The 16,778-nt window shown below is 33.6% G+C and overlaps 2 protein-coding genes across 4 annotated transcripts in view; one reads left to right on the forward strand and one right to left on the reverse strand.

The window, feature by feature from the left end:
- Positions 1 to 5,166: 5,166 nt before the first annotated feature.
- LOC123662915 lies at positions 5,167 to 8,340 on the reverse strand. Of its 3 annotated transcripts, none has more exons than XM_045597686.1 (3): positions 7,859 to 8,340; positions 7,262 to 7,445; positions 5,167 to 6,398 (listed from the first exon to the last, which is right to left on the reverse strand). In XM_045597686.1, the coding sequence occupies exons 1-3, from the start codon at positions 7,978 to 7,980 to the stop codon at positions 6,390 to 6,392; spliced, it is 315 nt and encodes a 104-aa protein (XP_045453642.1). In that variant the 5' UTR covers positions 7,981 to 8,340; the 3' UTR covers positions 5,167 to 6,389. The 3 variants fall into 3 exon arrangements, with proteins under 3 accessions (XP_045453642.1, XP_045453641.1, XP_045453643.1); XM_045597685.1 differs by having other exon boundaries at positions 7,859 to 8,332; XM_045597687.1 differs by lacking the exon at positions 5,167 to 6,398 and adding an exon at positions 7,028 to 7,149 and having other exon boundaries at positions 7,859 to 8,336.
- A 3,136-nt stretch (positions 8,341 to 11,476) lies between these two features.
- LOC123662887 (calpain-D) overlaps positions 11,477 to 16,778 on the forward strand; it is a 28,571-nt gene continuing 23,269 nt past the window's right edge. Inside the window, exons 1-2 of the mRNA XM_045597667.1 lie at positions 11,477 to 11,729; positions 16,235 to 16,366. Coding sequence (XP_045453623.1) covers positions 11,488 to 11,729; positions 16,235 to 16,366 — 374 coding nt within the window. The 5' untranslated portion in view covers positions 11,477 to 11,487. The remainder of the gene's footprint in view (positions 11,730 to 16,234; positions 16,367 to 16,778) is intronic.

A 16,778-nucleotide genomic window follows, 5' to 3' on the forward strand; every position in this document is an offset into this window, starting at 1 on the left:
AAAATACGCCTTATCAAAGACTACTCAAAAAGTGCTCATCAAATCTCGATAAAATTTTAATGGGATCACAAGACAAGCATCAGCTTTCAAAAAAGAATCATCAAAATCGATACACTCAGTGAAAAGTAATGCGTGATAATACAACGTAGGTCGACGAAAAAACTCGACATACAAAAAAAATACAATCGAATGGAGAACCTCCTCCTTTATTGGAAGTAAGTTAAAAAGAATCCGTAGCAAATAAACAAAGCTACGAGATCAAATTATTTTAGTTCTGTTAAAATGTTTCGTTCCTCTCCTTCGTGATAAGATTTACACGCTAAGCCAAATTGAAAATCTGGAAAAGCGGAGTACCTTTGTAGTTTTCAGTGGCTTATACGACGGATCGAGGCTTAATCATTATACTGTTTAGCATACTATGACGTTTTGTATTAGAATATAAATGATTTAGTAATGTCTTTATGTTTTTTTTACATTTTTAGAAAACAAAGGACAATTCAATCAGGCTACGGAAGTATGAAAATTAAACTCAGGCTGAATAGATACAGATAAAATCTTATCTTAAAGATAAAAAAAAATAATCTCTGATGAAATATAAATAGCAATATCACACATTTAGCCACCGAATTTGATGGAGATGATATCATACATTTTCATCATCATCATCCAACATCACCACAATTTTTAGCTACATTCTGTATCTGTTCAGCCTGGGTTTTTTTGGCCATTGTCCTTTGATGATGTTTAAAAATAGGTGAATTGTAGTTAGTTTTTTTTTACAGAATTACTTATTGTTGAGCTGGGGATTTATTGTGTATATATTTTTAAAGAAGTTTGTCTATTTTTACGTAGGTTTTTTTTTCAGTAAATACAAGTATAATTTTTGTTTAGTTTTTTTTTTCAAATTGCTACTCTTTGGTGTGTGTAACTATATATTTAAGACTATCATTAAAAATCCTATATATTATAATTATATAAAAAAATCTATATATAAAATTCTCTTGTTAGTTACCATTAGTGTTGCCCAAATGCAAGAACAAGACGAGACTTAGCCAGTCTTGGTCTTGGTCTTGCGCCAATACACCTGGTCTTGGTCTTGGTCTTGGTCTTGCGCTCCCAGTCTTGGTCTTGGTCTTGGTCTTGCAGCAAGAGTCTTGCAAGTTTTGCAATTACCTATTAGTCTATTACTATTTATTAAAGTTTACTTTAAATCTTAGAAAAACGTATTAGAATTGGAACATTGTGAGCTTGAATTAACATAGCCATAGTAAAGATCAAGCAGATTAATAAATAACTGAAGATTTACTTACTCTCATCATCTCTCTCAGAGATATTCGGGCTGGTAAGTAATACAAAACTCTTATCGCAGGCTTTTTATTTTATTAGTAGGTAAGTACCTACGCTTTTTATATTATTTTATTAGTTTTGTAGAATTTTTTTACACGTTTCAAGTATATTTAAAAGTGGCTACAATATTTATTAAACGGGTGATATTTGAACACTTTTTGCTATTTTTTCTTGTAAAAACTTAAGAAATATAATGACTAAATGTACAATAATAGTACCTAAGTAATTAGTTTAAAACCATATAAGTAATCAATATTATAATATATACTTACTAGAATGAATTAATATGACATCTACTACCTATCCTTACCATTTTATCCTAATCATAATACTACTTGCGTGATCAGTATAATGTATTCATTTTCATTCTAAGCACTCTGAAACTTATTTATTCTTTGGAACACCTGTAGGTACTCTTAAAATTCGAAATTATTTTGCATGAGTATACCTACGCCCTATGGCGGCAATCAAATAGTGTCAAATGTTATGATTTCGGCGTGGCGGCAACGATTGTTTTAGATTTCAAAAGAAGCCGCCGGCGCGTGTATCATAACCATGTACTTCCGAAAAGCGGCAAATTTCTTTGAGAAGTAAGTACAAAACCTTTGATGCCGCATTATCAAAGTGCCGATGGTTAAAACATAACTATGCATGCACTCAGTTTGATTTTAATAGATATTTTTTTATTCGCTATGTTTATGGTATTAGTCGTAATGCGCATAGGTCCAGTTTTTCATATTCTTTGATACAGTTTTTTGCGTCTCATAGAATTCCTAAGCGTACCTACCTATACACCGAACTGTTACACCTAACTACTCAGTGAAATAGCGCTAAGTCCTAGCTGCAAGACGCAAGAGTCTTGCAGGCTATGTCTTGTTCTTGCTCAAGTCTTGCACGGTCAGTCTTGGTCTTGGTCTTGCTAAAAATACGCGGTCTTGTTCTTGGTCTTGGTCTTGCAAAAACGCAAGAACAAGACCAAGACTGCAAGACCAAGACTGAATTTGGGCAACACTAGTTACCATACTCCTCCGAAACGGCTGGACCGCTTTTTATCAGGTGTGAGAATCGGCCAACATCTATTTTTCATACCCCTAAGTTATGAGAGGGGGTGGAATTAGGGTGTTAATAACATATATGGCAAAACAAGGTTTGCGGGATCAGTAGCTATTTTTATTTTTATAAAAAAAGAACACATTTGGAAAATCATCACCAGAATAGTTTCTATATAAATAACTAAATATAACGTTAAAGAGTTTGTTTCCATACGCCTATTTTAGTTTACTACGTTTATTTTATATGTTTTATGTCTCTTTTAATTATGGATGTCATAACTAGACTACAACTTGTCCCTGTTCATGACCGATCAGTCATCATGACCCATTGTGAAGGTTGAGTTGTTATCTAATGTTCCAAAATCATAAATACCTATTGAATAATATAAAAGTTTTCGAAAAGACTCACAGCGTGTCAAGTATTAACTAATAAACACGATTAAATATTCAATATTACCTGGCCTTGTCACTTTAATGAAAAAAGTACCAGCCACAATAATATAGGTACGATATTCCGCAGAGAAAACTTTTGTTATTAATTGTTCTATTATACCACATTTAGGTATTCGGCGTTTTATCATTAACAGCAAATAGGATTTATCATAACTATCGACGGAGTTTTGTCAAGCTATATATTTTCGCAATGATTACTACAACATTTGTATAAACTTAATTAATTATATTAATGTTTGTTCGCTTCAGTTTGTAAAACATGTAACAAAAAAACCCGGCTATAAGTTTCAAGAGTAAAAAATGTAGGTTATTCAGAAAATAAATAATTATCGGCCCTTTGTTTCTTCATTGCCCCAGGTCCTCCAGACCACCAAATCATGTGTTTTCAGTACTCAACATTCACCATTAGAGTAGCTAGATTTTTTTCCTAGACCAGCCTAACTAATGAACTAAACACAGGCATTTAATCCGTCTGTATATGAAGTCAATGTCCTGACAGACATATCATCCTCAAGGCAATTTTGAAAATATATTCGCTATGGATTAAGCATAACTGTAAAGATTAATTATTTTAAAAAGATTTTTTTTGGGAATTGATTTCCCTTATGGGGTCGAATATATTTTTTACAGTATCACCGGGTGGGGTGGCCGAGTTCTGAGACCCAGCCCTGTAAGAAAGGTCAAATAGAGAATGAAAGTATGTATGAAACTCTATAATTTTTCATTTGAAGTAAATATAATGTGGTATTAGCTTCTGGATATAAAATAATGAAACACATTTGTATATTTTTGAATTTCGTTTCTTAAGGGGGGGGGGGGAGAAAAATATATGCTGCAATTGCAAACCTGGTGTCTGAGCCAAACATCGTTGGAGTTACCAAATCCCATCGGTTGCGGTGGCTCGGGCATGTCGAACGCATGGGGGAGGATCGAGCAGTCGAGAGCGTATCTGGTTCGACCAACTGGACGTAGACTGGTGGGTCGACCCAGATACCGCTGGAGGGACATGGTTAAAGCAGACTTGAGTGAGATCCAAGCCAATAATTGGCTGGAAATCGCGGAAATCGCGCAAGATCGTGCGAAGTGGGGAAATCTTGTTTCGGAGACCAAGACTCACTTCGGGTCACTGAGCCAAATGAGTTAGTTATTTCTTAAAAGAGATTAATAAAAAAATACTTTAAATGTGTTTATGCTCTTCAATAATGGGATTGAAATTTTTAGCCTTACTGTAAAATATTCCAAAATAAAAATAAAAAAGGTCTTCAATACAATATTTTTACTATAAAGTGTGTATGTTTATTTAATGAAAGTAAAATAAGATCATAAAATAAGATATAAAATAAGATCGGATTAGAAAAAGAACTTATTCCTTTCAGTAAGTTTTTATTTTTGAAGTTTTGACTATTAAACGTCACGCAGTGCAATAATACTGCAGTGTAATAATAAAAGGAATGTTTGATACTTTCCTATATGATCTGAGCCTATATGTATAAAAAGACAATTACAAAATTCTACATTAGATATATACATATACAAATAAATAAAATTGGAGTGTCTGTTTGTAATATTAGAATAACCGCTTTTTACTAAATCCCTGGATGTATACATGGTATATATACCGAAATAACATTTTTTACAATTTTTGTCTATCTGTCTGTCTGTTTGTTCCAGCTAATCTCTGAAACGGCTGGCCTGATTTTGACGGGACTTACACTGGCAGATAGCTGATGTAATAAGGAATAACTTAGGCTACTTTTATTTTAGAAATAAATACGAACAATATTTTTTTTTTTAATTCCATGCGGACTCAGTCGCGCGCGCAGCTAGTATTCATATAAATGATGAATAAAAGTATATAATACCTATATACTCGATAAAAACAAAGCAATGAACTAACGCGTGTTGAACGATCAATCTTAGTCGTGTATTCGCGTCCACGGGACCACAGAACATTAAATACTCTAGGAGAAGAATAACGACTTCCTAAATAAAAGGTTAAGACAGTATTGCTGCGCGCCATCTAGTGGTAGCCCAGAACAACTGCGTGAAGGACGTGAATAGGGCGGGAACTTTGAAATGCATAATGTGGCGGGAACTTTGAAATGCATAATCAAAACTATTTTTTTCTTTCAAGTGTACAATAGAATTGCTTATCTCAAATTAGCATTACAAAACAATATTAAAATTTAAAAATTAATGACCTATGTAACATATTATGCTAAATTGACATAACTTGATTTCTGTTGTACAACCAGAAAAAAATCGGTATTCATTAATTTCCTACTTTACTAAATATTAGAAAAAAACTCAGGAATTATGGTACTTTTTTATTTCAGTAATTTAAGTATGTATAACCAAATTAGTTACATAGTCCGATATAAAATTAAGTGCATTTATCCATGTTCGTAAAACGACTTTTAACTTGTAGGTATTCAGCAAAAGGAACTTCATTCCAAACGGTTTTTTATTTATGTTTTAAAATGTCAATTTTTCTTTTTAACGAAGCCTTTGAAGCTTCCTCTGAGAACTCACGATTTTTTAATGTACAGTACCTATTTATGCAAATATATGAAATATTTTCTATAAAATAACTGCGATTTTTTTCCCAATGTACTGGACAAGCCTTTAAAAAATCGTGATCGACCGATTCTTGAACCTTATCTACTACTTTTTTAAGCACATGCTTTTCGTGTCCTATATCTTTAAGCATTCTGTTTATCACCAAAGCACAGGATTCCACATAATTTATAATATTTAAATGAGGATATTTTAAGCTCTGCTTTTCGGAATTGTATTCTTTAAATTGTAGGAATAAATGTTCTACTAAACACTTTTCCTTGGAAAATAAAATGTTATTACAGCTAGAGCAACTACAATCAAGTCTTTTAATTAAAAATCCACAAACATATGCACATGCCTGAGCTTCACCACTTGATGTTTCAGCATTACATATACTTTCAAGTTCCTCAGACAAATTTGAGGAATATGAAAAACTCTGTTGAGTGGAAGTTGTATAATTTGTGCATAAGTTTGTGGATCTGGTCAATACGTCTTTATAATTATCAATTATGGCTTCGCAGTAATCGCTCTCGCAATTCCCAGTGCTTAGGTGAGCTAGGTTGCTTAATATTGATGTTTTTAGTGCTGCAATAAATTGACCAGCGGTAGGATTGTAGTTTGCACCACAATTACTCCGAATGCAACCAAACAGATTTTCTAGTGGGTCCTGCTGTAGCCTGCGGGTGGCAAGACTTTGAATATTTGAATGCTTATTACGGAGTTTATTCCATAATAGTTCAATTGCATTCAGAGTCCACACCCATCCTTCTTTTGAAGGTGGTGTACGTGTGCTGCCTACAAATTTTGAAGTATTAAAAAATATTTTCATTTTCTTAAATAACGTGAGATGTGGTGTGGTTTGTTTCAAATTTGTAGCATGTATTTTCCCGCGGCGCAAATCTTTAGAGTCGCTGTTGACAGAATCAAAAAGTTGATCCATGTTTGATATGACACCTGCAGTTACAGCTGCTTCAGAAGTCAATACTCCTGAAAATATAGTGAAAATGTATTTAGAGTCTTAGATGTCTTTATTGCTTGATGAATAATAAAAAAACAAGGTTGTGATAATAGATTGAAATAATATTATCATATCCGCCAACCTCCAATGCAGGTTGGCGGATATATTCCCTACTATACTATGAGTAACGATTGCTATCAGGTGTACATGATAACAACCGGGACCGACGGCTTAACGTGCTCTCCGAGGCACCAGAAAACCCAGACCACGGCAAACATCTGTATGGCCAATACAAATGTTGTCGTGTGTGGGATCGAACCCGCAACCTCCCGCGCAATAGCCAATCACAATCCAGTGCTGTGACCGCTGCGCCAACGCGACGGCAGCATTATTTATTTAAAAATTTAGTAGGATATCCCTTAAACTAGCTTAAGTTCTGAACCAACAGACAGAAAGTCTATTGCTTTCCATACTCCAAACATTTTGACATGAAACTACTACAAACAAACCTACTATGTGAAATTTCAAATGACTTTATATTGTTTATGTTAAATATTATAATAACACTAGCTTCTGCGCGCGACTTCGTCCCTGTGGAATAGGATCAAATCTGTCATATATACTTATGATTTGTGCGAAACTAACCTTTTACGCAGCGGAAGCTCTCAAAAGGATAAAAAAACCGATTTTGAAACATTCTTCATTGGTGCTACGCTTCTAATGGTCCTAGCGTGATTATATATAGCCTATAGCCTTCCTCGATAAATAGGCTATCTAACACTGAAAGAATTTTTCAAATAGGACAGTAGATCCTGAGATTAGCGCGTTCAAACAAGCAAACAAACAAACAAACTCTTCAGCTTTATAATATTAGTATAGATTAATTATATACCTCTTTGATGTCATCTGGAACAGCAAATCTGTGAAGCTTCTTTGAAGTTTCAGGGTAATCACTAAATGATGTCCTTGAAAAATGTCTATTACAGAGCATTAAATGTCGTGTATGAAGTTTTTGCTGAAATTCTGGAGACCAGTGCTCTTTATCAGGAAAGCAGTACTTTGCCCATAATTCACAGCTGAAATAAAATTATAACTATATCAAAATAACAAACTGACTGGGATAGTTGATTGTGAAGTAGAATCAACCTAATATAATAAAACACTGCTCTACTTATGAGAGTAGTGATACATAAAGATAAAATTGCATCAACGCTGCCATCCCCGGTGTGCATTGGACTTTACAGAACAAAATGTTATGACAAATGGCTGATTTCATTTTGTTGTTTGGGGCTGTAGTGCTACTCACAAAAATTAAATTGGAAGATTGGGTGGAAGGCTTCATAGCTGTAGTTTAGTAGCTTTGTTGTTGTAACACATACATCTAGTTCTAGAGTCTAGACTAGATATCACTTGTTCGAAGTCCTGGTACAACTCATACAATGTTCTATATATAATTAGATAATTTATCATAAATTTTATAAATACATACCGTAATGTGTTCGTTATACCGGGTTTAGGAAAGCGAAACAATTTAGTCAGCGAGTCCTCAGCCGGTGAACGTCCGCACTTATAACATCGGCGTTGATTTTCCGCGTTATTTACCGAAGACATAGTCACGTCTTAGTCACTTTTTCGAAATAGGTTCATAAAAATCGTAAAGATAACTCAAACCACACACAAGAGTCACTATCTCAAAATATTTCAATCCCACCGAGTCGAAACAAAAATAAAATTAATATAATAAAATAAAAATTCAATTCTTATAACCTTTTATGACAATAAACCAAAGCAATAAACAAAACAACACATTACACAACGATGGACGCTGGATAAACAAATCCGCCATTTTGATGCTCTGTGTTGCCGTCATCAGTGAATTTTTAATTTCTCGCATTAGGTCCCGATTTTTTTTTACTCTAGCCTCACTTGAAATAGCCCTTGAAGGTATGTCGTTGATTTGACGTATAGAGTCGACACCCCCTGCACGGGACGCAGTTGTTTTATTGTTATCTACACTCTACTAATTCATCTTGATCCTAGCAATGTGAATAGCACCTGTAAACAGAAGAACAAATACCTACTCTAGTTATAAATAAATAATAAATAAATAAATATCGTATAGCATACAAACAAACATGTTTGTTTATTTTAACTGAGTGTCCAAAAATATTAAAATAGACAACATATATAACATTATGTTACATATATCTAACATAATTATATAATAAATGTTACATATAATAACATAATTACTTAGGTACCTATATCACAGATTGGACAGCGTTGCGGAATTTGCCTTTCAAAACCGACTTCGATTACATTGACAAGTGATATAAGTGTGTAGTGAGCATGGCTGTATGTAATAATAATAATAAATGAACGCTTCACATTCAACGACCCCCAGTAGGATTTTCTTGTGCTGTGGTTCCGGAAACACACACAATACACATGCACAAACGCCCAGATCACGACAAACATCTATATGGCCAATACAAATATCTGTCGTGAGCGGGGATCGAACCTGCGACCGCCAGCGCAACAGTCACTATCAGAAACTATCAGACCGATTTTAATGAAACTTGGCTTGGCTTCGTTCATTCCAACCTTACCACGGGATCGGAAATAACGCAAGTGAAATTGCGTGGCGTAAACAATAACGTAAAAATAACGTATCATATAAATTGTGTAATAAAGTTATTGATTTTAAAGGAAAGTTAGTTGGTTATTTTTATTTTTATAGGAGACTTAGGGATAACACAGTTCCACTACCACCTTGGAACTTAAAAAACCGACCGATGGCGGGATAACCATCTAACTGCTGGCTTTGAAATATACACAGGCCGAATGACGGGCAGCAGCGTCTTCGGTGCGACAAAGCCGGCCCTGCGGTCACCAACCCGCCTGCCCAGCGTGGTTGACTATGGGCAAAACTCAAGCGTATTTTTAGCGCGAACTTCTGGAGGCTTACCTATGTCCAGCAGTGGACTGCGATAGGCGGAAGTGATGATGATAATGAGTGAATTTATTATTTTTAGCTTACTTAAATAAAAGTTTGTTTTTTAAGTTTTTTACTTTAAATTTATTTGTTATGAACTCTAAGGTTATGAAGAAACGTAATCAGAAAATAAAAATAGGTAAAAAAACTTTTTAAGTTAAACGGTTTTATGTTAAACATACATTGCAATGTTTAAGATAAATGTACTAAAAACCAAAAAATAATAAAATAGATACAGTCGTGGGAATTATAAACATATGCATAGACTAGACTAAAATAAAACCGTGGGGCACGTCAATTGTCTACAATCGTTGATTAAAATGTTTGTTTTGTAATGTTACACTATAATTAGGCAGTTGTTCAACCGACAACGATGGACGTGTGATAAGTAGGGCTAGAATGTGGAAACAAGCTAGCAAGCTCGATTATAAGCGAGTTTTAGGGTTTCATAGTGGTGAGCGAGTAGTAGTTTTATCATATGTTTTGTCGATTAAAGACAAACTACGAGCAGTGAAACGATTCCTCGCCAGCCAGCAGTGTGAATGTCCAACGATAAACTAGTTGAAACATCTCTTTTATTTACATGGAGTGTATAACTATTGGAATTTCCATGAGCAAGAAAATAGTAAGTAATTTCCTCACCGTCTGCGGGCCAACTGCCTATTTTAACGACGAATTAAACGATTCTTCTATCGCACATTAAGTCGATAATTTGTAGACAATTGACGTGCCCCACGGTTTTATTTTAATCTAGTCTATGCATATGTTTATAATTCCCACGACTGTATCTATTTTATTATTTTTTGGTTTTTAGTACATTTATCTTAAACATTGCAATGTATGTTTAACATAAAACCGTTTAACTTAAAAAGTTTTTTTACCTATTTTTATTTTCTAGTTTTTAGTTTTTATTTCGCATTCTGTTTAATTCATTTAGTGCTTCATTATTGCAAGGCCCATCTTAAATATTGAGGTTGTATAGTGCACTGTATTCTTCTTGTCAAGCCCTTTTATTTGATACCCATATTGGTGGGATTGATAAAAAATTGTTATCAGACATTTGGTAGCGGCGGCCAGCTTAGATTTCAATTTTGCATAGTAAATTGTATTCTACTTGTTGAGACCTTTCATTTGATACCCATGTTGATGGGATTGATAAAACCTAAGTTATCCGCCATTTTGTAGAGGCCGCCATCTTGGATTTTAATTTTATATAGTACATTGATTATACTGGTTGAGCACTTTCATTTGATACCCATATTGATGGGATCGATAAAACCTACGTTATCCGCCATTTTGTAGCGGCCGCCATCTTGTATTTCAATTTTTTATAGTATATTGTATTCTGCTTGTTGAGCCCTTTCATTTGATACCCATATTGATGGGATTGATAAAACCTACGTTATCCGCCATTTTGTAGCGGCCGCCATCTTGGATTTCAATTTTTTATAGTATATTGTATTCTGCTTGTTGAGCCCTTTCATTTGATACCCATATTGATGGGATTAATAAAACATAAATTATCCGCCATTTTGTAGCGGCGGCCATCTTGAATTTATAATGATAATGAATAAACATAATTGTATTGTCATCAAAATCCAAAGTGTATACAAAATTTCAGATTAATCGGTTGACAGGAAGAGGGTGAAATTTGAATTACTAAATTTGACCCAAGAATAAATAATAAATAAAAAATAAAAAAAATAAAACAAACGGGGTGAGCTAAATAAAACCGTTTAAAAAAGTTAAACAGAGCCATCTTTGGAAAGCAGCGTGTACTACAAAACATCCGTTTAGCATAAAAAGAGCACAAAATATGATGTAGATGACGCTAGTTAGCGCATTAATATTCAGTAAAAAACAATGTATTAAATTAATCTTATTGGAAATAGATTGAAATAAAGTAAAATAAATGAAATAATTGTTCAATATATCGTCTTAATTGCTGTAAAACAAATAAACAATATAAGAATAACAAATAACGCAGTATTTGGCAACATTCCCTTTAAAAAAGTTATACACAAACAACATGGTGGATCAGCTGTTTTCATTTTTCGTATGTCCAATATTGTTTCCATAAAAACGAAGCAGTGTTATGGTCACATAGCCATGTGTGAATTAAAATGGGTTCAATCGCATCAGTGCTGCAATGGCATTGTCAGACGTGTGGTCAAATCAACCCTACCGAGAGTGTAAAGTGTTTAAAATGTGGTATAAAAAGAGTATCTGATCATGACAGTGTTGTACCAAAACGTTATTATACCGGTGATTCGTCGTCGGAATACGCTTCACGGACAGAAAAAAGCGGTGGAACAACTCCCGGATCTGAAGCTATCGTTATACCGACAACTAGCACTTTCAAAAGGTATGTTTTATACGAAATTATTGACATCTGATTTCATTGTTGCTTGTGTCAAAGATTATCGATTTTCCCAGTCCATATTTAGGTTATATTACCATTGTATTTAGTCGTTGCGTGTATGTATTCATAGTTCATTATCGGAATTGTCGACTGGTTTGCATTTTGTGGCGGGGCTTAGTCATTATTTTAATGAAAATGATGTTTTTCGCTCGGCCATAATGGTTGTAGGTATGTAATGTATAGTTGGTTCTATCGTAACTATTACTTAGCAAGACAAAAGCTGACTATTAGAACTAAAATGTTTTTTATATCATTTGTTCTGTGTAGTGAGATTTAAAATATTGTTTTAATACGTAAGTGAAAATTATTGTATTACTTGCTATCAATGGGAAGTATTTTTAAAAATTATGTAGAAAATTATTAATGTTGTTAAACAATGTTTAGTTGTAGATAAGAAATATTTTTTTGTGTTATTGGAAATGCGATAAAAAATATCCACTAATTTCGGTAAAATTCAGTTAAAACTGAATAATTATAAAACAAATAAATAAAATAGTGCAACAAAGAAATAACTTCATTCACCTTCATTTATAAATATAAATTAGATGCAAAAAGTACTTAAGTTTTGTAGGAAAGTAATTTTTAACCTGTAAAATATGTTTCTATATTTTTATTTTAAATAATTGTTTTATTTTACTTTTTTAATAGTAATAATACTTTTTGTAATAAACAACTTTTCCCATTTTTTCGCATTTCGCGGTTTTTTAAATTGTATTAAATTTAAAATTCAAATATAAAAGTTAAATTTTAATAAACCTCAATAAAATCTGAAAAAAATGTTTCATAATAATTATTGAAATTCGCCTAAACATTAGAAAACAATAAGTAATAATACTTTAGTAATAAATAAGTAGTAGTAAATAAGTTATAAATGTAATTTAAAAAAAAAATATTTATACTGGAAATATCTCACAAAATAGTAAAATTCTTTTTTTTATGAGAGATTACAATCTCATATGGTCTCCAACAAAAATGATCCGAAAGGAGGCTCTCACAAAAAGCTTAAAAACAATCTCAACTATTCAGCAATCTTATTTTCATTATTAGTCAGATATACATCTCTGTAATAATCATTTTATTTAATCACAATTAATTTTTGAAATACTTGACTAAAATAAATAAATAAAGTAATTATGAATCTCTAATCTCAGTTTCTTTGTTGTCCCCATATTTTTCACACCTTCAAATTGGTCTCTCTCGAAACTTAAAACTTGAAAGTAAGTTTGAATCTTAAGTTAATTAAGATTTCATAATAGCTATCTCTTCATTTAGAATTTGATAAACTCTCTTGTTAAATCTAGTTTATAAATATAAGTAGAGGTTCCTCATACAGAACCTTGGCTAAATTGACAAAGAAAATATTTACTGAGATTTTAACTGAGATCTTTTATAAAAAAAATTATAATTAATTAATTTCACAAAGAATGTCTATAGACTAAGGTTGGTCGGACATGCTTATTTTGTTGTTGCTGAAAACTGAACCAAATAGGTCTGTAATTTCTCCTTGGTAGGCAAAGGCCTTTTTTTCACTATTGAAAAAATTCTTATTCCATCATATCTTTGAGTGAGAACCTTCCCAACTATTCACTTCAGCCTATCACAGTCTACTGCTGAACATAAGCCTCCACAAGTTTGCACCAAAAATGACGTGAACTCATGTGTGTTGCTCATAGTCATCACGCTGGGCAGGCGGGTTGGTGACCGCAGGGCTGGCTTTGTCGCACCAAAGACGACTATTACTATCCCAACTATTAGTAACAATCAACAACAATTAGGTGTCTATAATAACAACTGGGACCGACATCTTTATGTACAAGGAACTAAGTATAAAGAAATTAAATCAACATGAAATATACAATTTCACTGAAAGACATATTTGAAATGTTAAATATTATTGTTATGAAAAAAACAAGAGATTTGGTAAATATTTTTCAATATTTTAACAAGTTTTACTAGCCCGATAGTGCATTTTGTAGTGTAGTCCTGTTTTCCACTCCATATGTTGTGGGTTTGACTCACGCCTGAGTCTGATATCTATATTAATAAAAATGAATCTTGCTGAGCGCATAACTCGAGAATGGCTCCATCAATTTGGCTAGTTAATTTTATTGTATGTTTCTTAAAGCCCACAGAAAGTTTTAATACAAAAAAAAATTTAATAATTTTTACTATTAAAGTTTTGACAGAACGAAGTCTGCTTGGCATCTAGTATAATATATATTCATATGATCTATGAATATATTATGTTATTTAAAAAATATATTAATAGTAAAAAACTCAGTTGTATTCTAAAAGACGTATTAATTTGTCTGCCTTAGGAATAGACGAATCTGCTTATTTATTATTATTTGTTTATTTAAATTTTCAAAATGCTACGATATTTTTTTACCTAATCAACGTAATTAAGATTGTAATTTGAAAAAATACAGATTTTCGTTTTTTTTTTTTTTAATAATTTAACAGACTAGTGCTTCGAGAACTAATAACAAAAATTTTAAATTTTTTTTTTTTAAGAACACCATGAATACAAGTTAGCACACATGACCAATAGGTAAGGTAGGGTACCTACTTTGTAACAGCCGTATATACTTATTTTTTGTCATTTTGTCACGGTCTGAGCGTTTGAGCATATGTTGCGTCCGTTTCCGGACTCCTTGTTTAGGGGAAGTAGTACGTAAGGCGTTCATTGGTAAAAAAATACTTTCTAGACGATACGCTCGATTACACATGTACTAATGCACTATATTATCGTATCACGCTTCCCTTCAATATGTAATGTTATCTTTTATTCGATTAAATAAAGCCTTACGTTTTGTTATTTCGTGAATTCGGTGAAACAGTATAATCTATCTAATATATAAAATTCTCGTGTCGCGGTGTTTGTAGTTAAACTCCTCCGAAACGGCTTGACCGATTTTCATGAAATATTGTGTGCATATTGGGTAGGTCTAAGAATCGAACAACATCTATTTTTCATCCCCCAAAATGTTATGGGTAGTCCACCCCTAATTTTTATCATTTTTATTTTTAGATAAATTATTTATTCTTTATTTTATTATGATTTGGCGTTGAAAAATACATACAACCCAAAATTTTCACCCTTCTACCACCAACCCCTATTTTTAAATAGCGTTTAGCGGCAAGACGACGTTTGCTGAGTCAACTAGTTATTTATAAACTTTTGGAAATTAGTTGAAAAGCAAAAGTGTATTTGGCGAAAATTGCCGAAAGGGACAGCTATGGTCGGCTCCTACAGTAACATAATTTGTTTGCTGGTAAAAAAAGTAAGCCCAGGTAATAATAATAATAAGCCCAGTTAGCTTATAAGAACGCGACGCTAGTAATGTTGTAGTTAAGAGAGATTTTTTATAGAACTAGGGTGGCAAACAAGCGATCGTCCATCGAGGGTAAGTAGTTACTGTAGCTTAGATCACCTTAAACAATAGGAGTGGAGATCAACACAGTGCATCCTCAACAGCTCATAGTAATATATACGATTTTATTTTTGTGTTACCCACACATTAGGAAATTCTAAACATTTTTTAATATCATATCAAAAATCGACCGTTCCAGCGGGGATCGAACCTGCATCTCCGACTGACCTTGTCGGTTCTCTAGCCAATTAAGCTATGGAACGATGTACTCGCTAAATCGAAATTTTTTGATATGATGATTTTATATTCGGTCTAAGCGACCGCTGGAACGGTCGATTTTTGATATGATATAAAAAAATGTTTAGAAGCTCATAATAAAATCACCTCACCTTAAATAATGGAGAACTAGGATCACGCTATCAACACAGTGCATCCTCAAGAGCTCTGGGTACATACTTATATCACCAAAGGACCACAGCACTAGTTGAGAGTATTGTCATATAGATGTGATCGTCTACAAGTTCTTCTACAACTACCCATGTTGTTGTGGGTTCTCTAGGTCCCATAATTGAGCTAGATATTTCTTACTGGGCCCTACCTCAACAACATTACCTCATTACGTATTCGTGAATAGTGTATTTTTTTTAAATATAGGTAGGTCGGCAAACAAGAGTACTGCTCACCTGATTGTAAGCGATTACCGTGGCTTATAGACGTCTGCAACACTAGGCGCATCGGATGCGGGTTGCCGACCCTATCCCCAATTCCCCCCAGGAGCTCTGGTCAACTTACTCACCAACAAGAACAAAACACTACTGAAAACAGTATTAGTTACCCGTAATCTTCTGTAAGGTCGAGGTACTATCCCAGTCGGGCTACTTCATGCTTTGAGCAGCAACTGGGGGAAAAGGGGTGTACTGGTGTTTAATTTTTTGTTTCATTTTGCATCTTTCACGGTTCGTTTTTCTAACTTTTATGATATATTCTGAAAATAATTCGTTTTGACGTTAGTCCGAATGTAGGCAGCTTAATTTACGGCTTATGTATGTATGTAAATATTTGATAATGTTGTAGCGGATGGTCGTGTGTGGGTTCAGCTCCACTGGCCAGCCGCGCTTGGCGCTGTTGCTGCGGACTCAGAAACGTCTCCGCCTCTTGGCGTTGTGCCGCTTGCGACAAGATCGCGCCTCATGCGCCCGTCTACAGGTATATTACAACCATGTAATTATCTAACTTTTTGAAGTAAAACCTCTTTACGCATGCTTGACTTGGGGTGTAAGCGAAAATTGTGATTGGACGAGGTTAACAGAAGTTGAGAGAGAGATATGGAGTTATTGAAGATAGAAAGAGAGAGAGATTTACGTTAAAGAAGATTTACTTCAGTCGTGTGGTCTAAAGTACACTCGTTTTTTTAAATGTGTGCCAATGTATTCGATTATTTGCCTTTTTGATTGCTCTTTGATACTTCGCTTCTGTTTGTCGTAGCGGGATGTTGTGCAGCAAATAACGTTAAATCAGCGTAAAATTATGTTCTAACTATGGTACATCAATCATCCGTTTATAAAACAATGATTGATTCAGACTGTAATATCGCATTGCAGAATATAGGCCTATTTTT

This window comes from Melitaea cinxia, chromosome 19 (assembly GCF_905220565.1).
Source record: "Melitaea cinxia chromosome 19, ilMelCinx1.1, whole genome shotgun sequence".
NCBI lineage: Eukaryota > Metazoa > Arthropoda > Insecta > Lepidoptera > Nymphalidae > Melitaea > Melitaea cinxia.

Coding starts and splice junctions, on each gene's coding strand:
- LOC123662915 (XM_045597685.1), bottom strand. CDS start 6,351: ATGGATCAACTTTTTGATTCTGTCAACAGCGACTCTAAAGATTTGCGC.